The 25615-nt window shown below is 41.1% G+C and overlaps 1 protein-coding gene across 1 annotated transcript in view; it reads right to left on the bottom strand.

Annotated features, from left to right (window-relative positions):
• Positions 1-8447: 8447 nt before the first annotated feature.
• Positions 8448-25615, bottom strand: part of LOC139477514 (T-complex protein 1 subunit gamma-like) — a 28620-nt gene continuing 11452 nt past the window's right edge. The window contains 15 exon segments of the mRNA XM_071260026.1: positions 8448-9412; positions 9964-10095; positions 10500-10640; positions 11099-11131; positions 11133-11286; positions 13810-13908; positions 15145-15324; positions 16500-16534; positions 16775-16841; positions 17424-17506; positions 18705-18810; positions 19148-19228; positions 20164-20284; positions 21169-21265; positions 24331-24393. Of these exon segments, the coding sequence (XP_071116127.1) occupies positions 9293-9412; positions 9964-10095; positions 10500-10640; positions 11099-11131; positions 11133-11286; positions 13810-13908; positions 15145-15324; positions 16500-16534; positions 16775-16841; positions 17424-17506; positions 18705-18810; positions 19148-19228; positions 20164-20284; positions 21169-21265; positions 24331-24393 (1512 nt within the window). The 3' untranslated portion in view covers positions 8448-9292.

Below are 25615 nucleotides of genomic sequence, written 5' to 3' on the forward strand. Positions count from 1 at the left end.
TAAATACGATGAGAGGGTCGACCACATAACATTCAAAGTTAAAGACCACCCACCCGTGGAGATCCGGGGTAGAATAGGTCTGCAGAAACCCATGCTTGTAGTAAAAGGCGACTAACGGGATGAGGTGGTCAGGCTCGCTGACTCGGTTTGAAGCATGCCATCGATCCCAATTGCGATTATATACAGACCGCCGTCATATAGCTGGAATATTGCTGAGCGCGGCGTAAACCAACAAATATTCGAGTCCAGACAATCAAGCGATTGACATCATGAGCATCGACCCACGCAATTGGGATACGATGACATGCATAAACCAAGTCAGGGTGCTTGACCACCCGATCCCGTTAGTCGCCTCTTACGGCAAGCATAGTCGCCTTTTACGAAAAGCATGGGTTGTTGATACCTATTCTACCCCGGATCTTCACGGGTCTCCTCAACATGTGAAATCCTAAGATGAGAAAGAAATATAGGCACTTGATTTAATAACCCGACCCTGTTTGTCGCCTCTCCAGACAACCATAGTCGCCTTTTACGACAAGCATAGTCGCCTTATGTTGTCAAGTGAGGCGTTATATGTTGCAGCTGTTCCGGGATTACAGAAATCCAATTTGATACATAATTTAAAAAGGAGCTTCACAAGAATCAATTGTTATCGATTACTGTTTGAAATACCACATAAATCAAGCCTGATAATTTATGTACGACCTTTGAGCGACACACTTCAGTTCACCAGCAGTTTTGTACATATTGTCAGGTAATTTCATACACCAAAATAGCTCATTTATTCTATCTCCTTTGAAGCAATATATCTGTGACATGTTGTCAACTTCATCAACCCACGTGACACCATCTGCAACTGACATAAAGCGGTCAGTGAAAGCAGTAATCTGCAACATATATTCCGATCTGTCCGGTCATCATGGTCCGACTAGTGTTGCGGTTAATCTAGGCAGTAGATGTCGATTTGTGTTGGCTGAATAATTTCAGTTGTCCCCCAGGCCTGACTTCTTTTTCTCATATATTGTACATAGATTAACTTTATTGCCTCATCGAGCTGTTCAGTAAAGGTGACGGGTTTCTTCAGCAAGCAGAGGCGCTTCATTTACAGCATGGTTCCATGAATATGCTGCCCTTGCGCTACACTGAGCGCCAGCGCAGCATACCCAGTGAACGAGGGTGCTTCATTTATTGCAACAAAATCAAAGAGTTCAGTTTCGATCCTAAGCACTGTCAAGATTGTGATCGTGTGTTCGAATATCCCTACCAATGCCTGCCTGCGGATGGCCCAGACGTTAAAGGTGTCGCAGTTCTCTGTGCAGTTGCCGTGGGTGTAGACCCGTGAAGATCTGGGGTAGAATAGGTCTTCAGCAACCCATACTTGCCGTATAAGGCGACTATGCTTGTCGTAAAAGGCGACTATGGTTGTCTGAAGAGGCGACAAACAGGGTCGGGTTATTAAATCAAGTGCCTATATTTCTTTCTCATCTTAGGATTTCACATGTTGAGGAGACCCGTGAAGATCCGGGGTAGAATAGGTATGAACAACCAATGCTTTTCGTAAAAGGCGACTATGCTTGCCGTAAGAAGCGACTAACGGGATCGGGTGGTCAGGCACCCTGACTTGGTTGATGCATGTCATCGATGCTCATGATGTCAATCGCTTGATTGTCTGGACTCGAATATTTGTTGGTTTACGCCGCGCTCAGCAATATTCCAGCTATATGACGGCGGTCTGTATATAATCGCATCACCTCTGACTACCTCATCCCGTCAATCGCCTTGGTTGCTGCAGACCTATTCTACCCCGGATCTCCACGGATGGGTGGTCTTTAACTATGAATGTTATGTGGTCGACCCTCTCATCGTATATATTTTAATTTCCGCCACTAAAATCGGATTTGATTGGGCTCAGAAAACGAACTAACCATTAAAAGACAACTTCCAAGAATAACGATTCATATACACTCAAAAGTTTCCTCTAACATGGTATGTACGTCAACTCATGCGGTATCGTGGCAACCGATTAAAAGCGTCGCAAATCACTGAGAACACTATTTGTATACCATTTCCTCCTGTCTATTTCTCACCGATCATCCGAATTTCTCAACTTTTCATGAATATGACCTTATCCCACTAGAACTGCCAGATTAAATAAATTGAAAAATTTTAGAAATTGGTGTGTGTGTGTGTGTGTGTGTGTGTGTGTGTGTGTGTGTGTGTGTGTGTGTGTACTAGGTCCGGAATGATACCGATTTATAGTGCTAGCTCACTGAGATACCCCACTCAGACAGAGTATACTGACTCCCAGCCGAACAGTCTTTGTTTAGGCCCTTAATGCCCAGCCTTAGACAGGGTAACAACAAATACTATATTTTAACGTCTTTTGATATGACGCGGCCGAAGATCGAATCCCGGAACTTCCGCTCTCCAGGCGGACGCTCTACCACTAGACCACGGGGGCGGTCTTCATGACATTGCTATCATGTAGTTGCGAACCACAAACAAGTGCAAAAGAACAGAGTAAACCTGATAACGCTGAAACGACGTCTTGTGATAAACAGGAAAAGGCCATCCTCATATAGATTGTGACGCGCGGGAAACAACGCAATTATCCTGACGAAGTTATCTCCCCTAGAACAGTCGACCGATTGATGATAGCAACTTCAAACAATCATCAAACAATAACTCAACATACCAAATTATGACGCCTACATCGACTGTGCACGTTGGTCTCAACAGGCAAAATAAAGAACAATAAAATGACTTTGTTGCTTTTGTTTAGGTTGCAGCCCCGTGTGTGTATGTCCTGCTGTGTATCACGTGGGAGGCGTATTACATACAGACATGCCGAAAATGTGTCAACACAGGAGTCTCGAGGGTATACATTTTGAAACAGAATGTTGACGTCGTTACCTGATCCTTTCTTGTACGTCAAGGACCCAGTTCCACAAAGATATCTTAGCGCTAAGTCGATCGTAACTCCCATTCTTTAACACTGACTTAGGGCCCCGTTCCACAAAGTGATCATAGCGTTAAGTCGATCGTAACTCCCATTCTTTAACACTGACTTAGGGCCCCGTTCCACAAAGTGATCTTAGCGCTAAGTCTATCGTAACTCCCATTCTTTAACACTGACTTAGGGCCCCGTTCCACAAAGTGATCTTAGCGTTAAGTCGATCGTAACTCCCATTCTTTAACACTGACTTAGGGCCCCGTTCCACAAAGTGATCTTAGCTTTAAGTCGATCGTAACTCCCTTTCTTTAACACTGACTTAGGGCCCCGTTCCACAAAGTGATCTTAGCGCTAAGTCGATCGTAACTCCCATTCTTTAACACTGACTTAGGCCCCGTTCCACAAAGTGATCTTAGCGCTAAGTCGATCGTAACCCCCATTCTTTAACACTGACTTAGGCCCCGTTCCACAAAGTGATCTTAGCGTTAAGTCGATCGTAACTCCCATTCTTTAACACTGACTTAGGGCCCCATTCCACAAAGTGATCTTAGCGTTAAGTCGATCGTAACTCCCATTCTTTAACACTGACTTAGGGCCCCGTTCCACAAAGTGATCTTAGCGCTAAGTCGATCGTAACTCCCATTCTTTAACACTGACTTAGGGCCCCGTTCCACAAAGTGATCTTAGCGTTAAGTCGATCGTAACTCCCATTCTTTAACACTGACTTAGGGCCCCGTTCCACAAAGTGATCTGGACTTGCTTATTGATAACATCTATAAAAAAATTGGGGAAAGACATTTAGGCAAGAAGTACCCCATGGCCACAATTTGTGCTCCCCTTCTTGTCGGTCTGTTTCTTTCTGTATATGAATCGAAATTTCGTCTCTGATTGGCAAAATCCAAACAAGACAATATGTCCAGAAAGTTTAACTTACGCTTCAGGCGTATCGATGATCTGATATCGTTCTATAACCACCAAGTAGCCAAATTCCTTTCAAAAACTTGCCCACCACTGATACCAGAGAATAGGGCCTAGGTGACGTCAAAACAGATCTGGAAGCTAATCTGACTGCACAAATGCTATATCGGAACAGGCTCTTGAACAAGTCCTGCTACACAATGACATTAACACAGTATGTTAATATAAAACAAACTTAGTAAAGGTAAAAACGGAAAATCAATAGTAGGGGTAGAATAACACAGTCCATGAAAAAAAGGTATTATATTTTAAAATATAAATCTACAAAGTACAAAATGAAATCCAAATCGAGTCATGAGCAAAGTTTTCTTAGAGCTGAAGCAATCTTGACTTGAGCTGGATTCGTCGTTTAGTATATTCTCCAGGTTCTAGGAGACAGACTGAATCAATAGGTTAAGTCATTGATAATAAAAGCAGACCACTTCACTGGGAATCATGGCAGTACCCGTGCTTCTGTGATGGCCAACATGCAGGGTCCTGGACAGCGTTTCTCGTCCCAATGAATATGTGTTCGTTTGGGAATGGTTTCTTGAGGTATCGGTAACATACAGCGATCGCAGGTGTAGGTTTGTTTGTTGTTTAACGCCGCACTCAGCAATATTCCAGCTATATGACAGCGGTCTGTAAATAATCACATCTGGACCAGACAATCCAGTGATTGACATCATGAGCATCGATCCACGCAGCTGGGATACGATGACATTTATCAACCAAATCAGACAAGCATAGTAACCTTTTACAGTAAGCATGGGTTGCTGAAGACCTATTCTAACCCGGATCTTCACGGGTAAAACGCCATTCTTTGAGGACAGTCGTTGCTTGGTTGGTTGGTTGGTTGGTTTGTTGTTTAACGCCGCACTCAGCAATATTCCAGCTATATGACGACGGTCTGAGAAATAATCGAGACTGGACCAGACAATCCAGTGATTGACACCATGAGCATCGATCCATGCAATTGTGATACGATGACATGCATCAACCAAGTCAGCGAGCCTGACCACCCGATCCCGTTAGTCGCCTTTTACGACAAGCATAGTCGCCTTTTACGGCAAGCATGGCTTGCTGAAGACCTATTCTACCCATCTCTTCACGGGTCTTGAGTATGCACAACGAGGTATTGCATTTTGTATAAACCCGTAAAGCGAGGGAAATGTTCACTTAAGAAATGATGTTTCAGCACACAGTTAAATGATTACAGCACGAGTGTGAATTTCTGATCTATAATCAGGGAAAATGTGATGCCAATAGCATGATGCTGGTTCTAAATTCGCCTCTATTGAGGGACGAACGAGGAGGAAAAGACTAACATACAAGTCACCGAAATAATGTTCTGTATAACGTTGGAAAAAAATAATTCTATAAAGGGACCTGTAGCGCTGAAAGCTTTAGTCCAGCAACGCACAATGTGTTCTCAAGAGTGTTCCAGATATACTGAGACAATTCTTTGTGTGGCGTCGTTCTTCCATGGGATGACCAATCTATCAAACATTCTGTGAACTTGATGAATAAGAGTCTTTTCCATTCAGACCGCGTTTCTTTATACCCAACCAGGCTTAACGATAACATAACAGAGGACAGCATGCGTGGAATTGGTGGATCTCTCTTGGAGTGGTGTTGGTTATCTTCAGGTCCACGTCACATGCCGACATTGGGTTAACTGATCCGATGGCAAGACGCCTTCTTAAAGTGTCCATAAAGTGTAATGACGGATGCAAACACACATCCATCAAAGGATGAGTAAATCTTGCAGAATATTTCCAAGGAAATGTGTCATGGCCAAGAGAGCATATTGAAAGTGAGGTGAGGTGAGGTGAAATGGGGTTTAACGTCGCGTCCAAGATTATTGCACATATATATAGCGACGTGCATGTACGTGTGTGTGTTTGAGTGGCTGGTTGTACTAGTCCGGACTGATGCCGATTTATAGTGCTAGCTCACTGAGATACCATGCCGCAGTTTAACATGAATACCCCACTCAGACACAGTATACTGACTCCGAGCCGACCAGTCCTTGTTTAAGCCCCTTAATGACGAGCGCCAGACAGGGTAACAACAGGTACCATCTTTTAACGTCTTTTGGTATGACGCGGTCGGGGATCGAACCCCTGACCTTCCGCTCTCCGGGCGGACGCTCTACCTCTAGACCACGGAGGCGGTCACATATTGAAAGTGGGAATGGCACTTTGTAAGATAACATTTTCAGGTACGGATGGGACTCAACCTACATAAGTATGAGAATCCGGGATTCGAACCCACACTGCCAGAGTGAGGCAGTGTTATCCTAAATAGAACATTTGTTACATTTGACCACCTTCTGAAATGGTATTGTGTGTTCATAGCTTTCAGCTATGGGAGCCGTGCTAATTAACACTTGTCAGAAGGGTACGTGATCTGTACCACCAGTTGTCGGACTTCCATTTTTGTGGAAGCCTCGGTGGCTGAGTGGGTTAGATCGTTACGTTGTGTGCTGGCGATTAGGTGCCTCTCTCTGGCACTGTGGGTTCGACTCCCGGATCCAAAAAGGTACGAGAAGCTGCACTTCACATTATACGCACGAACACGCACACGCACACGCAAACTGCTACATGAAAATAATGTGGATGCGTTCCTTTTCTCCGATGTCAGAACTTGTGCATGATTCGTTCCTCTGAAATTGAAAGGCAGTTTTCATCTAACTTGGCACGGGTTTCGTTCCAGAGATTGATATAATGAGGAACGATCAACAGAGTCAGGAAACGATCAAAAACATCGGTTTGTTTCTTTTTTAACGCTGCACTCAGCAATATTCTAGCTATATGACAGCAGTCAGTAAATTATCAAGTCTAAACAAGACAATCCAGTGATTGACATCATGAGCATCAATCCACCCAGTTAGAATACGATGACCTGCATCAACCAAGTCAGCCAGCCTGACCACCCGCTCCCGTCGCTTATGACAAGCAGTCGCCTCCATGACAAACATTCGGGCAAGCCACAGTCTGACAACCCGATCAATGAAGTCCCCTTTAATCAATGAAATGTCCATCAGTGGAAGCTGGGGGCCAATTCTAACCCAGAATCAAAAACAGGTCAGCTTACAAGGAATAAGCAGTTTGATTTCATGTTTCTCTACTGGGAGTCATCACAGTATGGATCAAGAGTACAGTAAACTAAGGTTATAACGAACTCAAAGGGACTTCTAATTTAAGTTCGTTATAACCGTAGTTCGTTATAACCATAACTACAGCAAATAGTCGGGACAAAAAAGTAAGTTCGTTATATCCATCAGTTCATTTTAAGCGTGTTCGTTATAAAAGTAGTTTACTGTAATATGGACCCATCCACCAACGCCAATGTTTGGTGGTCAGTCTGAGCAAGACCTATACATTTAAGCAGGCATTGTGACCACCCAGTCACCATTAAACGTTCATGTCACAGAAACATGTAGTACCTTTTGGCTACCCAGGTTAGAAACGAGACTCTTTGTTTATCAGAAGAGGCTGAATGATTTGGTGTTTATTTCAGGCTCGTTGGTTTTGTTGATTGCTATCATGGTCCTCTAACAGCACTGGATATTGTATGGCAAGACGTTTCCACATTTATTATGGAATTAAAGATATCTTGAATGGAACTGAAGTTATCTTAAATACATATGATAGATATCTACAATACAATTTAAGATATCGAGAAATGAATTAAGGATATGGTGAAGCTTATTACCAATATCTTGAAAAGAATTGCTTATATCTTAAATTTGATTCAAAATATGATTTTAAGATATCAAAAGCTAGGTTTTGTTACATCAGTAATTCGATTCCTGATATCTTGAAACTAAATATAGATATCAATAAAAAAATTCTTGATATCTTCAATTGTTGCCATTATTCAAGGCTTCCGCTTGTTTATAGATATCTTCAAATTCTTCCGTCTGTTAAGTACTGTGGGTAATGTTTCTAACCATGGGAACCGAGACAATCTTTTCCAATTGATCACTGCTGTCATAGTCAGTCCCTTCAACTCCTCCACGAATTGCTTGGTGTGCTGTAGAGATTAATTCCGGCACAAGTTGGGCATGGTTTGCCACCATTTTGGAACTGGAAAAATTTACGGATATGTTGGCAGACCGGAAATATTTGAAAATATCTGTAAATCATTTCCTGCCATTTTGGGGACCGGAATAATTGGTTTGCAATTCCTTCATGTTACTTAAGTTATATAACAGATATCAACACTTGATATAAAGATATCTTCAAAATTATTGATATCTTTAATTTGATTTTTTATATCAGTAACGGTAAGATTTAAAGATGTCTCTAATTGAATTAAAGATATCTAAATCAAATTAATGTATCAGCAATGCATTTGTGGATATGTATAACTAGTTTTCAACATATCTTGAATTTATTTCAAATTTGACAATCATTGAATGATATCTGAAATCAATTTCGAGATATCACGAAATATTTTCACATTTCACCCCAAATTATCTAATGATCTATTCCCTCTTCCTGGCACCATTCATGACAAAACTAAACAGTGATAGAACATTTTTGGTTTATTCCATTGTTTTTCGCTTTGTATACAAAAACAAGTACAGCCCGAGACAATGTTTCCGCTGAGACCCGGGCAATAATAACCAATAGAATAGCACTTGACATGATGAAAGCAAGAAATAAACAATACAGCACACTTCATCCAGTGGTTGACATGGATACCTGGCAGTAAGTGACGCCATGGCAACCACGGGAAGGTAGAACTTTTCTCTAGTGACAACTGGTGATCAAGATAAATACATTATTACAACCCACTTCAGATTGCTCATTACATTTCCCCACAGCCAGCATATTGCAGGTGGATACAGTCAAGAATAGAGTAGGAAATATCATACAGTACAATTCCAGTATTCCTTGCATTTGGCATGCTGAAACATCAAACTGTAAATAACAGACATGAAAAGATAATGAAATTGGACAAAGGCGATGTTGCATGGACTGGTAATTGCATTTGGATGCTCAAATGCCACAGACACAAGTAAGTATGGATCTGTGCAACAGACTGAATAATTGATGGCATAAATTATGAAACGGCATATTATGATGGAGACATTGTTCGTCGAGCTTATTCATCCATGTTAACACTCCTCATTTCAGATTCTCGAGTCCCTCACCAGAGGAAAATAAACATTTCCACCTTATTGCTAAATGTTTCTGCTTGATTAAATAGTGATGAATTCAGGCTAGAAAATCTTGTAGTTCACATTGTTAAATCTTAGAGAGCTGTTGTTGTACACTGGTGGAGAAATGTTGATGTCGCGACACTGATGACAACCATGTTGATCCGGGTTAGGTGGAGCTGTTATGGAAGGTGGGAGTAGGGTGGGGTTCAGGGCTCGGGGCCCTCTGATGCCTGGGGAGCAGCGGCCTGGGCGGCAGCTGCTGCATCACCTCCCTGCTTCTTTACTCCTGACACAATGTCGTCAATCCTCAACAGTAGAACAGCCGTCTACAAGAAAGATATACAATACCAGTGAGTGAATGAATTGGGTTCAGAGACATTTTTAACACTATTCAGATCACATGAGTCCCATGGGGATTTCAGGGTAGAATTGGTCTCCAGGAACTTATGCTAAGCAGGCCACGCAATGATGGACCAGGTGGTCAGGCGGTTCAGGTTGATGATGTGTCATCACACCCCAACGGGATGGATCGTTTCTCAGAAAATCAATCACAGGACAGGGTACGATGATATGCAGAGACCCTATTCATTTGGTTGCCTCATATGACTAGGATAGGTTGCAGCGGACCTATTCTAACCCTGAATCCCCACGGTCAAAGGTAGTCCTAGTGTTCATTCATTAGTAATAATCCCAATCAGAAGCTGATGTACTTTACTACTAGCATTCAATCAACATCACAGAATGGACTTCAGACATTGTACCCTTGTCGGGAATCAAACCAGGGTCTTTGACTTGACGAGCAAACGCCTTAACCACTAGGCTATCCGACTGCCCCTACTTTACTACAGCAGCAAGGAGTCACATTGGCATCACCTACCTCAATTGCTGTCTTGAACACTTGCATCTTGACAGTGACTGGTTCCCACACACCGAACTGCTTCATGTCGACGATGGCGCCTGTCTCACCATCAATACCCCAGGTCACACTGTCGCCCTTTGCATGCTTCGCCTGGAGGAGGAACAAGGAGTTACAAAGTCTGTGTGTGACTTTGCTTGAACATTCATGTCACTATCACTGTTCCGTATGACAATTAAAACAATAAATAACAAAATCAGAATCTTTCATGATCAACATCATCACGATGATAAAGTCAAAAATAAATAGATGAATTTTCGAATCCGAAGGAAACACAAATATTTAGGTGTTCTGTAGACAGGTTTTGGGGGCAAAAAATGTTGCCAAGTGCATGAAAGAGCTTCTTATATATCCCTGTGAACTAACATATAAAATCATTTACAAATAGATATTCTATCGTTATAATAACCACTTGTTATTTTTAACAGCTGTATTTCTGGTCATGCCAATAACAAGCCATTAACCACTGTAGATGTGAATGACAACAGCAAGCTTACCCTGAGAGCTGTGATAGTTCTGATGGTATTGGCCCCACAGTTCTGGATGAGAGTCCTTGGTGTCACCTCCAGAGCACGAGAGATTGCCCGGTATGGCCACTGGTGAACCCCTGTGATGCTCTTTGCTTTTTCATTCAGAGCCTAAAGGACAAGAAGTATCGTCATGTATCACAGTTCACACATGAAGAATACACGAAGAAAACATTAGCAGGGATTGACACGGTCAATAATCTATTCGTCTGAGACCAGTGGAAATCTAGGACAAGTCAATCTGGTTATTTTACATAACAAGCCAGAATAGGCTGCAGACAAGTTGGATTTGATGACCAATGGTGCTACCCCTGATAAGATGTCACTCCAACACGGAGACTGGGCTTGTATATCAAACATTTAATGATTACACAAGTAACACTGAGATTTTGAGTTATTTGAACACAAGATACACTACAAACAGATCTGGGTGTGTAGTCCCTCCATTAGAATTCACAAACAATTAACATAGTACATTACTCCAGCCGTTTCAGTATGACTATGGCTCCTTGAATTTTTCACTAATTTCAAAGTGATTAGCTGCTTTTAATCAGTAGTTTGAGACGTACCTGTGCGAGCGCCATTTCTGTGGCGCCACCCCCCTGGGGCCAGGGTGGGGTCTAGGAGGACATTTCGGGCTACATTCATGGCATCCTGGAGATTGCGCTCGACTTCATGCAAGATGTCCTTACTGGCCCCACGCAGCAGGATGGTGCAGGCCTTGGGTTCCTTGCACTCCGTCAAGAATGTGAAGTAGCTGAAACAATAGTCTTGCTGTTGGCATGGGCTAAACATTTTACATAATGACGTGCAACTCTGACAGTACTGTAAGCCGGCCATCAATCCCAGGACGAGGCAGGTCCTCGCCTGTAGCTGATGTGCCGGCTGTTGGTGTGGGAGGGTGTATGAGAGGCAGAGCAGATAGACTCTGACACCCTTGGTACTCTCCAGGGGATACTACCTTCCTGACACAAAGTGTTCAGTAACCTATACCATTGCCATCCATGGAGGATCCGATTACGGAGAACAGGGGAGAAACCAATCTTAGTGATGCAGAGAGGAACGTGATTATGTCTATGCTGTTTTATATCAACCAGCTATATTATCATGATTACAGCTATATTACAGTCTGCATATGACTGAACAAACAGTGACTTTATTTGAAAGAAAAAACACTGAGGGTTTTATGGGATTTAAAACCCGATTTCGAGGATGAGGATTCTATATCTCAAAAAAAAAAACAAGCTTCCATGTTTTATCTAACTTACAAATATCTCTTGGTGGCATACAGGTACTTGAAAAAGACATTCTTAAAAGCACTGGGATTATCAGCGTGTCTGTAGCCTAGTGGTATGCCCATGGGGGTACAGATACGAAGCCTGCGTGTTCGATCCGCAGGTACATAAAGAAAACATTTGTCAATTGCTTTTACATTTCGTTACATTGTTTTAAATGCAAAATAAATTTCTAGGGACAAACATTCATATTACAATATAACTGTTGTATTGATAAAAACCTAGGGATATTATATAAAATTCTGGTGATATTATAACATCCCTGTTTATGAGATTTAATCTGAACAATAGGATGACGTCAATGATTAATAACATAAGCATCAATCCCACCCACAATCATGACAATGTCCCACAGTTGGTGACAACCTCCTGGGCATGAAAGTAAAGGTCTCAATACAACCAACCAACAAAGCTAATTAACGAACACCCTATGAAATGTACCAGGGACATTGAGCAACTTCACCTGTCAGTTGTGAAAAACTTTGAGACGCAATTCAGCTTTAGATTATTCTGTAAGTCGGCCATCAATCCCAGGACGAGGCAGTCCTCGCCTGTAGCTGATGTGCCGGCTGTTGGTGTGGGAGGGTGTATGAGAGGCAGAGCAGATAGACTCTGACACCCTTGGTACTCTCCGGAGTCATGATTAACATGAAATTGTACTTTGGATAATGGCAGAAGTTGTTTCTGTACATTGTTAGAACACACCCTTGTACTTTATTTCTACTTTATTATCTGCATACTGTAACTACCATGAGTACCATAAAGATACTGCATTAGACATGTAAACGTCAGTGACAGCTGAACAAGTCCAAAACAAGATGGGAGCTGATGGCTTGTTAAGGATGGCCATTATGGATGTGATGAAATGATTGTCTTGACGTCTTGGAAGTTTGGGATGCTATGAGACTGCCAGATCTAACATGCTCAATCTGCAGTCTGTTCATATCTGCTTTCTAAGAAGCAGTTAAGCAACTTACATGCTCATAAATGTATTAGTGAGCGAGTGAGTATGGTTTTACCGCGCTTTTAGCAATATTTTAGCAATATCATGGCGAGGGACACCAGAAATGGTCTGCACAGTGTACCCATGTTGGGAATTGAACCCGGGTCTTCAGCGTGTCGAGTGAACGCTTTAACCACTAGGGTACCTAACCGCCAAAAGAAATGTATTTCAATGTTACCGAAAGAAACCAGGGTTTGCTAGTACTGAGATAGAAAGATAGAATTCCCAACAACAAATAAATTGACAAAAATAGGATTACCAATACAATAGTACAGTACCAACCATTTCTCATTAGAAATGGTACAAGATAGAACTAGTTCAGACTTGAGACTACTGACATTACTAACAGTACTGTAAGCCGGCCATCAATCCCAGGACGAGGCAGGTCCTCGCCTGTAGCTGATGTGCCGGCTGTTGGTGTGGGAGGGTGTATGAGAGGCAGAGCAGATAGACTCTGACACCCTTGGTACTCTCCAGGGGATACTACTTTCCTGACACAAAGTGTTCAGTAACCTATACCATGGCCATCCATAGAGGATCTGATTACGGAGAACGAGGAGAGACCAAACTTAGTGATGCAGAGGGGAACATGATTAGGTCTATCTTGTGTTTCACCATCTAGCATTATTGCAGCTTTATTACTGTCTGCACAAGACGAACCAACAGTTGCTTTCATTAAATGCATAAGCAACAATCCGTCCCGCTGGGGCAACAATCCATCTCACTGGGGCAACAATCCATCCCACTGGGGCAACAAGCAGTCACCCAATTTAACATGCTAATATGACAGTACAAGGCCCATTGGACGGCAAATACAACAAAGAAGAAAAGGACCACATTCTTTCAAAATTATGCTGAAGTTTCACTCAAACTTTGAGTTCAAGTCCGCAAACACAGTGTCGATTCCTCAGGTAATTGTCTCATTCACAGATCACTAAGATATGTCTTTAGTTGCAAAGGGGAAAATGTCAGCAATACTTACTCATCACCAATCTTCTGTATCTCGAACAAGCCACAGCCTGTCCCAACATCTTCCTCCTTCAGTTCATCAGTTCGGTTAGCAATGACTGCTCCACATGCCCTGTAACATCACACTATACCCTTAACGTCATGCCATTAGTAGACAACTGGCACTTAAACAAGGACATTGCAAAAGCTGTTGTTCTGTACGTTTGTTGTTTAATGCCGCATTCGGCAATATTTCAGCTATATCACGGCAGTCTGTAAATAATCGAGTCTGGACCAGACAATCCAGTGATTGACATCGATCCACTCAATTGGGACACAATGATATGTATCAACTATGTCAGCAAGCTGACCACCCGATCCTGTAGTCGCCTCTTACGACAAGCAGCGTGGCCTGTTACAGCAAGCATGGGTTGCTGAGGACCTATTCTACCCCGAATCTTCACGGGTCGAAGATGTATTTAACATATTTGATGTTCTACTTACTAATGCACAGTGAAGCCTGTCAACTTGGTCATGTTGGTAATCAACAACAAAAGACATACCCAGTGAAATCATCGTAAGTTTCTAGAACTACTAGTTTGGTATCACAAAGCAGCCACAATCCAAGGGACATAACTCTAACAGGCTTACTTGACAAATCCTAATATCAAAGACTTGTTATAAAACAAAGTGTTTACCATACCAACACAAACTACTGCACTAAAGGATTACTGTTTACCCACACATATCAAACCTAACACTGCACAAAGACATTCCCTAACAAGTAAATGTGAAACAGATACAAGAAAAACATGTTAGTGAAGTAAGCGATGGCCATGCCAGATGACGGCTGACATGGAAGGATTGCTTCCCTTGTTTCTATAGCAACAATTACACAGTAAAACATCTACACAAGACCTCACTGTTTCCTAGTTGCATGCCTACAGCTAGCCTGCTGCTGTTCAGAACTAAATCTAGCAGCTAGGACATTGAACTACTATGTCTCATTAGGAAAGGTTTGTCTCAAAGAATTAAAAACATACTACAAGTCTAGCTTGAGCAAGAGAGACCTCTCCTTACAAACATACATATGCCAGTCTTACTTTATATTTTGGACACTTTCGGCCAATTCTAGTGCAATATACCAACAGTTGATATTACAATACATAATTACTTTTGACTCAATTTGCTCATTTATTTTTAAAACGCATTTACGGAAGGATAAACTGCAAATTGCATTCCACAATATGAACCATTCAGTACATTTCATAACGTAGTCCACAAGCACGCACAGACAGCACATCACAGCACTCACACCAGCTCCCACGCCAACACCTCCACTATTCTGCCGACATGAACACACTGCTACCTTGCTATCCTGTTGTTGTCCGTCTTCCTCACTCTCCGGATGACACTGACCCCTGCCTTGACAAAGAAGTGCTGTGCCAGATCAGACACCCCCTTCTCTGTGATGACCAGGTCAGGTTTGACCGCAAGCACCTCGTCACACGCCTTCTTCACAAACTCCTCCTCCAGCTGCAGCATCTTGCTGTCAACACACGGGACAACATTAGCAGGAGGCAACATTAGCAGGGGACAACATTAGCAGGGGACAACATTAGCAGGAGGCAACATTAGCAGGGGACAACATTAGCAGGAGGCAACATTAGCAGGGGACAACATTAGCAGGAGGCAACATTAGCAGGGGACAACATTAGCAGGGGACAACATTAGCAGGAGGCAACATTAGCAGGGGACAACATTAGCAGGGGACAACATTAGCAGGGGACAACATTAGCAGGGGGCAACATTAGCAGGGGAAAACATTAGCAGGGGGCAACATTAGCAGGGGACAACATTAGCAGGGGACAACATTAGCAGGGGACAACATTAGCAGGGGACAACATTAGCAGGAGACAACATTAGCAAGGGACAACATTAGCAGGGGGCAACATTAGCAGGGGACAACATTAGCAGGGGACAACATTAGCAGGGGACAACATTAGCAGGGGGCAACATTAGCAGGGGACAACATTAGCAGGGGACAACATTAGCAGGGGACAACATTAGCAGTGGACAACATTAGCAGGAGGCAACATTAGCAGGGGACAACATTAGCAGGAGGCAACATTAGCAGGGGACAACATTAGCAGGGGACAACATTAGCAGGGGGCAACATAGGGGAAGATGGGGAGATTTCATTGATTCATCACACTGTTGTGTTATTCCACACACAGCAATATAGCAGCTATATGACAGTGGGCTGTAAATAATTGTGTCAGGGCGAAATAACCCAGGGATTGATATGACGAGAATCGATTTACGGAATGGGGTTACGATGACATGCATCAACCAAGTCAACGCGCCTGACCACATGATCCCGTTAGTCGCCTCTTACAACAGGCATGGGTTGCTGTAGACAAATTCTAACCCTGATCTTCACAGAACAGTACTTAAATGACATTGTTTAAATAAGCTTGACATCACATCACAGTCTGGAATATTTTAGTTATATCACCATGGAAATGATCATTCATTTTTATGACCATAAATGTTTCAATAAGGACTCCGATTTTAGGCCCAGCCAGGGATTGGGCTTCTGTGATAGTCACTCATCAAGTAGGATAAGGTTCTATATGCAGCCATCTTGACATCCAATGTCTATTTCACAAGAATCAGATACAGGGGGACACAATCTGTATGGAATCAATAGCAAACACTCACACAAAATCCTCTTCCTTTGTTATTTCAATGTTTGTCTGAAAACAAATCAGAATGGATTAGTAATGAATCAGGACCCTTTAAAAATTACATGAAAAAGTAATAGCACTGAAGTTACATTTACATCAACAAAAGCAAATAAATACATGTCAGCAATCACTTACTCAAACACTGAAATAAATCAGCCTTCAATGTACAACTTTACGACAGGAATGTATGTTTAGTCCTGATGTTCCAGCTGGGTCACTCTCGGTTGTACTGCTAACACTGACACTTACCACACTTTCGCCTTTCTTGTATTCTAAATTGCAGTCAAGTAGAACTATTCTTGGGTTTTCTATTCTCCTGAAAATCAATGAAGAATGTTAATAAGTGTCATGAGATTGAGTTGCATGGCTTCTATACAGACAGCTGTTACAAGCATGATGTGCGAGTGGCGCTGTTAGCCAGCCATACAAGTGATGCCAGGAACAGAGTTTACACACTGTAGCCATGTGAAAATCAAAATGGGTCATCACAATGAGAAAACACTTAAATGACAAGGCTCCCCACACCTAGGCATCTTTGAGACCATTCGATCATCAATCTGGAGTATAGTACTCTGGAGCTATTGGGGCAACATAGTGGCGGCTCAATCAACCATGGCAAGGAACTCTAAGGGAGTCTATACATCTGTCTTCGTTGCCAGGGCCCCATTCCATAAAGCAGTCTCAGCACTGCGGCTATTACAAGTCAATGTTAAGGTATGGGAGTTATGATCTTGGCGCTAAGATCCCTTGTAGAACGGGGCCCTGGCCAGAATCACCAAGACTGTTCCAGTAAGCTACCACATCTTGAAACCACCAGTCATGACAATTGCAAGCACTCTCATTTCCACACATACACCGACCACAAGCTACGCTGGAACAATGAAAACATAAACTGTACCTTTTCATTTTTGGATGGACAACATCTTTGTTCACCATAATTCCATTTAACACTTTAGACTCCTCCATTAAACCACCAGGGATCTGAAATAATACATCATAATATTAGGATACATATATATACATACATATGCAGAATAAAAAAAATACTGGTAACAAACGAGTCATCAGAAGATGACATTTCCTCCTGGCCCTGACAAAGTCGAAAGAACAAATTATCTGACTGTTACTTGAAGTCCAACTTGATGAGAGAATGTCTATCTTATCTGTCTGTCCATATACAAGAGTAATTATAGAGCTATCAAGACAATACCATAGAATTGGGATTTGGAACCTTGTATTTCTGTCATTTACACAACAACATGAACAGAGTCAAAGTCAAACCTGTTGTCATGGAAACAGGAAAAATATAAACACCCCTTAGTAGCAAAAAGCACCTTTCGACAAACTGGTCGTCGTGTGTGCAAAGTGTCATTAAAGAATACCTATTAGTTTTAGCAATGTAGTACGGACAAACACACCACTATGAACAGAGTCATGTCAAACTTGTTGCCATGGAAACAGGCAAAAACAAATTATTATTTTTTAAATTCCTAAATAGCAAAAGGCACCACTTCAGCCCCTGATTAATACATGTCCCAAATTTGGATGAAAAAGGTTGAACAGTTTTTAGTTCTGCTCCAGAAACAACACCTACCTCAATTTCTGTTAAATCTAACTTGTTTCCATGGAAACAATGAAAAAACACATCTTTAAAAATACCTAAATAGCAAAAGGCATCACTTCAGCCCTTTGTAATACATGTACCAGATTTGTTTTTCAAGTTTGTGCTCCAGAAACAAAATCCACCCCATCCCCTTTTGAACATGAGTCCAAATGGTTTCAATGAAAATCGAGAAAAAGAAAAATGTCAAAATTCCACAAGCATCAAAAGGCACTACTTTTGGATCTGTATGATGATACATCTGCCAATTTTTGTTGAAAGCTATTTAAAGGTTTTCAAGTTGAGCTCAGAAAACTAAATGATTAGGGACTGATGTATAGAGGGACGGACGGACGGACACACAGGGTGTTGACTATATCTCCCCTGCATTATATCCTGTGTGGATAAAAACTTCAGTTTCACTGAAACTTCCAATTGTAAAGTTAACATTGCTAAAAAAGAATACTATCCTTGAAAACAATGTGATCATAAATCAAGTGACGACTATCTTTCTGAACATTTGAAGAGAGAAGGGTTGGGATGAAAATATAAAAGATTTATTAATGCCTTTAGATGTACCTTTTCTACTTTTGCGTATCTCTTAATATCAATCTCTTTCCGCCCATTTTCTTCCAAGGCAACAGTCTGTGTGGCGTCCAGGGCTATTTGACAGGCCAAGTCCATCCTGTAATAGAATAGATAGTACAAACATTAATGCACAGTAACAAAGACTGGCTTAACATATTTAACTGGAAAAGAGTTGTTCGAAGTTTATTATGTCAAATTCTTAACAATGATTAAGTTAACTATTATCATTAGGACAAAAATTTCTTGTTATACAGACAAAAGTAAAAGATTTAAGTATGGTCAAGAAATAAGTCATCCTTTAGTTCAAGACTTTTTTGCAGGAAAATAAAACAAGAGCCTGAACAATGACCAGACATTATTGGAGAGGAGTACAACTCCCACTGTAATAATGCTCTCTTGCATCACGCTAACAGAGAATTTGTTGTTGTTGTTACCATTTACTGATGAACTTTGTTCCTAGACAGCTCTTGACAATCTTCAGCATCTGTTCTCTATCTGATGTGTCGACGGGTACACTGAATCACAAAAACATTGTACATCGTAAGGATAAAATATAGTGCTTATGAATGATAGGAGGTGGATAACTGACTAAGGCTTGGTGAATAATTGAACGTATGTTGTGTTTGGGAGAACATTGTTTCTAACAATGTGTGTGTTAGTTGCTTAACACCGCGCTCAGCACCACACAAGTCATGTGACTGAAATAACTGAACCTGGACCAGACAATCCAGTCATAGAGTCTGACCACCCAATCATTAAAGATGACTCTTACAACCAGCACAGGTACAAATTCTAACACAGAATCTGTCTTACAACGAGCAATTCCTCATGATCCTCATCAGTTATATCACTGAATGTATTCATGTGACAACCACCAGTATCCAATAAAGGGCTGGGCAACAATCATCACCATCACCATCCTCATCAGTTACTGTATTCATCGTAATAAGCGCCCAGGGCGCTCTCAAAACAAGAAATAGGGGGCTCTTATTAGGATACTATTTTGGAGATAAAAACGGTTGGAAGATAATATCATGGTTTATGTTGACAGCCTGAAATGTTTATACATGACAGATATATTTTTCCAGAATTTAATTAATTGCCCATAATTAAGAGTGCACATAACCATGATAACACTCGAGAGCGTATTATACGCGAATAAATAAGTCTTGTGTACATTGATCAATCGGAAGGGGTGCTAATTAGCAAATATCACCGCGGGCGCATATTATTGAATACAGAATATACTGAATGTATTTTATGTGCCAACCACCAGTATTGGGGACTATGAACCCCATCAGACCAGTCACACAATAGACTCACAATAAGCATGGCGTCCTGATGCCCAGGAGTCCACACAGGAGACAAGACCAATGAAAGTAAATTCCCGTTAAGGAGCATGAAAAAAACGTCACTGGCAATTCTTCCTGAAACATTTACTCAGACCCACCTGATTTTGTTATGTAGAATCTCCAACATGTCCTCGAGGGCCTGCCTGAAAGCAGCTATAATCACAGTTGGGTGCATTTGTTGTAGCAGGAAGGGATGAGCAACTGACAACACCTCGCCAGCTAAAATTCAAACAAATAAAGAATCTTTGTTACTGTATAAATATCTTGTAATAAATGTTGTAAAATTTCATTTCAATCTAACAGTTGCGTAACACTTTCTGTACACATTCTATATATCAGGGATCTACCAGGGTTATTTAGTTTGGGGTTCAGGGAACTCATAACCTAAAAGCAGGTGCTTCCCAGGTAAAAAATGAGCATCCTCAAGAAATGTCAAATTATGAACATAACATCAATTTAAATAAACCAGGGTGCCGTTGTACAAAGCAATCTTAGTGCTGAGGTGGTCGTAACTCCTAAACATTAACATGGACTTATGACTGCCGCAATGCTAAGGTTGTTTTGTACAACAACACCCAGGTTAATTTCTTGCTTGTCTTTAACTTATTTAATATGTAAGCATTCATGAAGCATTCAAGTTAGTGCAGCTGGTGTTGAATTTTTGCATGATTACGAATTTAAATTATTTTTTTCAATGGTATCTAATCATAAAATAGCAGCATTCTTTCCTTAACTTGCAAACAAATTCTCTGCATCCCAGGGGATGCCCTTTGTATTTCTTTTGCATCCATGTTCAATTTTTATGTATATTTGATGCCGGAATTCACTTCCGGTTTATCCCTGTGCAAACTGACCAACATGACCACATGTTATCACTTTGCTGTTAGACATTAAGAGTCTTTGGGTTCCTTGAGGATCTTTAAATTTTATCTGAAGACCCACTGAAACTATCACTTTTAATTCAAGAGGGGGGGAAAGAGCCCACTGATTGTATTTTCAAAACAATAGTTAAAAATCTTACGAAACATCTGTAGATTTTACTGCCACTTCATTGTTACATTGGAGCTGCTGAGTTGAAACAGCAAACACCATGGACAACTCACCAAGGATGATGACTGACTTGGTTCCGTCTCCTGTCTCTTCATCTTGTGTCCGGGCCACTTCAATCATAGACTTGGCGGCTGGGTGCTGGACATTGATCTGAAACAGGCAAGGTGGAGTTACTTCCCTGGAGTGATTTGTTACTGTTTGTTATTTAACGCGGCAGTCGGCAAAACTCCAGCTGTATGACGGTGGTCTGTAAATAATCGAGTCTGGACCATACAATACAGTGATTGACTTGTGCATCGATACACGCAATTGGGATACGATGCAGCAACCATAGTCACCATTTAAGGAAGATCTATTCTCCCCAAGATCTTCAAGAGTGAGTGAGTGAGTGAGTGAGTGAGTGAGTGAGTGAGTGAGTGAGTGAGTGAGTGAGTGAGTGAGGTTAAGCTTTATTCCAGATACTCTCGAAGCAAGGGAAACCAGCATGGTCTTTACACATGGAACCAATGAGTTGACCTAAGGATGGCATGAGAGAGTTCCTTAACCACTTGGCTATCCCACAACTCCTTATCTGGGCTACTTGATAAGGACAATTTCTTCTGGACACTCATGTGCACTTGTCACAATGTGAACACTTTATCTCTAACACTCTCAAAACATATGAGGTTCCTGGCAGACTCATGTCTGATTTATGCTTTTGTAAATATTCGATCTCAAAAACTAAATGTTTACTTGTTTGAAAAACTAATAAATTTTCTTAAAATGGATTAAAATGGATATTGATACTTCACTGTGTAATAAGTCTCACCATAAAATCTTAATCCAAAACCAACAAAACTCTAATTTATACAATAAGATATTCATGGATTTTATTTTCAGATCCTTTTTCAACACAATAACTAGCCCAAAGCAGTGATTTTATGAGCACTTCATAATGCCAACCCCCACTAACTCACAGCTGAATGTCACATGTCACCTCATCCTTCATTGATTCCATCTGCTCCCTGCATCAAGCATTCATAGAAGCTGCACACCCTGGCCTGCATAATTGGGATACTGTCTTGAAAATCCCCTTTATATCATCTGAAGGCTTTTGTCCATTTCTATACTGAACACCATAGGGATTCTGGTGCAGAGCATCTCCAAAGAACCTTGCTTTGAGAAAACTAAACTGACTATCTGGTGGTTTAACGTGTGACCTGTTTCTTCCAGGAGTTTGGATTTGTTTGTTCGCTGTTTAACGCCCCTCAGCAATATTCCAGCTTATATGACTGTGCTCTGTAAATAATCGAGTCATAACGGGCATCAATCTACGAAATTGGGATACGATGACATGCATGAACCAGGTCAACCAACCGATTCCATTAATCGCCTCTCAAAACAAGCACACTCTTGTCTTTCAGGGTAGATTATCTACTAGATACCTTCATCAAATGCTACCAGTCAACACCTCATTTCCAACAGTACGTAAAATAGATAGATCTGGGTAGAACACAACTAGTGCCTCCGAAGTTCCACTTGTCTCAGAGTAACGGACAAGTGGCCTTGTATCCATGTTCACTGTGAATCATCTTACCCTGATGAGTATCGCTCTTACTTTCAACAACTGGTCAGCCTGTCCCGAGAGTTGATTACTCATAAAATATTGTAACGCGGCTGTAATATTGCTGACTTCAGCATAAAACCATCACTCGTCTGCCCATTGATCAAAATCTACTGTTATCAAATCTACGGCAATGAAACCGATTCACTATAATCAAAGAACACTTGCACCTCTACCCAACCCATAAATAGAAACATTGTCCGACACTGTTCCCAGTAATTTGAAAATTATCTGAAATTCAATACCAGACCCTGTTTTCAGCTACAGATTATTGCTTCCAAACAGGCCACTTACAAGAATCAGGTGTTTATACATGACCACCTGGGTTCACGCCAGCCACTTGCAGATGTCTACTTACAAGAAATATTCAACAGTATTCTTTCGAAACAGTTCATCATCACGCAAGGTTGTGCAATATTGCCATGATGACAGAATTCTAGACTCGATTGTTACACCACAACATTTACATCCTCTGAACCTACTAAATGTTTACTAGCAAGCAATGCTATTTTTGTTTCTCAAACAAATTATATTATTGACCCAAATGTCCCAAACTATGTCCATAAGATCTGTATTCTATTACTCAAAAGAAGTTAAGGACCACACGATTCTTTCATATTACTAAAGTTGATTTTACTTATTAACTATAGTAATATGTAAGAATCAGATGGTCCTTTATTGTATGTTTGTTTGTTGTTTAACGCCACTCTCAGCAATATTCCAGCTATGTGACACTGGTCTGTAAGTAATCAAGTCTGGAACAGACAATCCAGTGACTGGGATACGGTGACGGGGGGGTTGGGGTGTGTGTGTGTGTTGGTGTTTAACGCCACACTCAGCAATATTCCAGCTATATGACGACAGTATGAAAAATAATTGTGTCTTGACCACACACAATCCAGTGACTGACATGAGCATCAAGCCACACACAACTGGGATGTGATCCCGTTAGTCGCCTCTTACAACAAGCATAATCGTCTTTTACGGCAAGCATGGGTTGCTGCAAATCGCCAATGGAACATTCATGACCAAGTAATTGTGATCCAATCATGTTAGTTGCCTCTTACGACAAGCATTGTCACCTTGTGCTCACCCCTGTTCTGTAGAAGGAATCAGTTTCCCTTCAATACTTGAAGTGATTCAATAAGGGGCCTCTTACAACCAACTGGATTGCCAATGGGTCTGTTAGAAACTAAATAACATGGCAACCAAACTCACTCATTCACAATTATTGTAAATCTTCCTTGCAGACGGCTGTTGCACGACATGAATAATTCAAATATGGAAAGCCGTTCAATACACACACATGGAACATGTTTCACACTTGCAAGTGGGTGCTCTTCTACATATGTATCATGTGTCGTATTGCCAGCAGTCATATTTTAGGTTGTAAAGCTTCTTTATCATATCAGTAATCTGGCATGTTTACACAAACTCTTGCCAGCATAAAAAAATTAAAAGCCAAAATCCATGCTGAAAGACATTTTTCAACATGAAGAGGAAAAATAATCTTGATGTACTGGTATTATAACATATGCCTGTGATAACCATCAAATTTCAAACAATCTCTACAGGTGGTGATAGGAGCTGATGTTCCACATGAAGTGCTTACCTCACGGAGAATGGCATTTCCGTCGTTGGTCATAACGATCCCACCCATCGGGTCCATCAGCATCTGGAAACACACAATACAAACTGATTAATTAATGTGTGTTGCATTATCGTGCAAACAGACGAAGAAGGAAACGTACAGGAGCATCAAGCTGAGGCTGTGCTCAACTGGTTCATATATAGCACTTCTTTCACCAATATGGATTAACTGTAGTAATATGAAAAAATTGGGAGCTTTTTTAACTTCTTTCAAGTAGTGTCTGCTTTACTGTAAATATGTAAAATCAGTCAATGTGAAGTGACTGAAATTTTCAATTGGAGCAATTTACAAAATGGCAAAATATTTCAGTAATTTTATATAAAATATTCAGGCAGATAGACTAAAAGTTATTAAGTTGCTCAAAAGGGCTTAAAATCATCACAACAGATTAATAATGGTAGCTTTAAAAGCCAAAAAAATCATAAAAATAAAGATAACCTTCGTTTTCTTTTAATCGTGGGTAATGAAATAGAGCATAAAAATGTTTTGAATTCTTTGTCATTATATAATAAATGGAAAAATAATAGTAAATGTCTGAAATATTGTGGCATTTTGTAAATTGCATATGTGAAAATTTCAGTCATTTTACTGATTTTACACATTGACTGTAAGTTGTAACATACACAGGTTGCGATTTGATAATCGACTTGAGGAAATAATCTGTGGTATTCAACCAACAGCATTCAGTCGATCAACAGTCAGGTTGGGTCACTGCCACAGGACAATGAACTAAAGGATGTTTCGATGTAAGTGAAGTAAGCGGTGGCCATGCCAGATGACGGCTGACATGGAAGGATTGCTTCCCTTGTTTCTATAGCAACAATAACACAGTGACATCTACATAAGACCTCACTGTTTCCTAGTTGCATGACTACAGACTGTCTACCATTATTAAAAATGCAAAGTCAAAAGTCCAACAAAAACTATGAAATCATTCACTTCATAAAATCACAGTTAACCGCTGACGTTTATGTTCAGATGGGGCTGCTTAGGCCTCTGTCAGCAATATTCCAGCTATTTCATTGCAGCCTGTAAATATGAATTCAGGGCCAGACGTCACACGACAAGCTACCAACTGTGCATGTGTGTTGTTGACATACTCCAGAATATGAGGGCATGTTAATAATTGTGTCTGGCCCAGATGATCCAATCAATTGATATTATGAGTATCAATCCACACCGTCGGCTGACAGCATGTCAACACCCCCAAGTCATTATGCCTGACCACCCCATCCATTAAGTTTCT

This window comes from Haliotis cracherodii, unplaced genomic scaffold (assembly GCF_022045235.1).
Source record: "Haliotis cracherodii isolate W230 unplaced genomic scaffold, xgHalCrac1.p SCAF_1, whole genome shotgun sequence".
NCBI classification, from domain to species: domain Eukaryota; kingdom Metazoa; phylum Mollusca; class Gastropoda; order Lepetellida; family Haliotidae; genus Haliotis; species Haliotis cracherodii.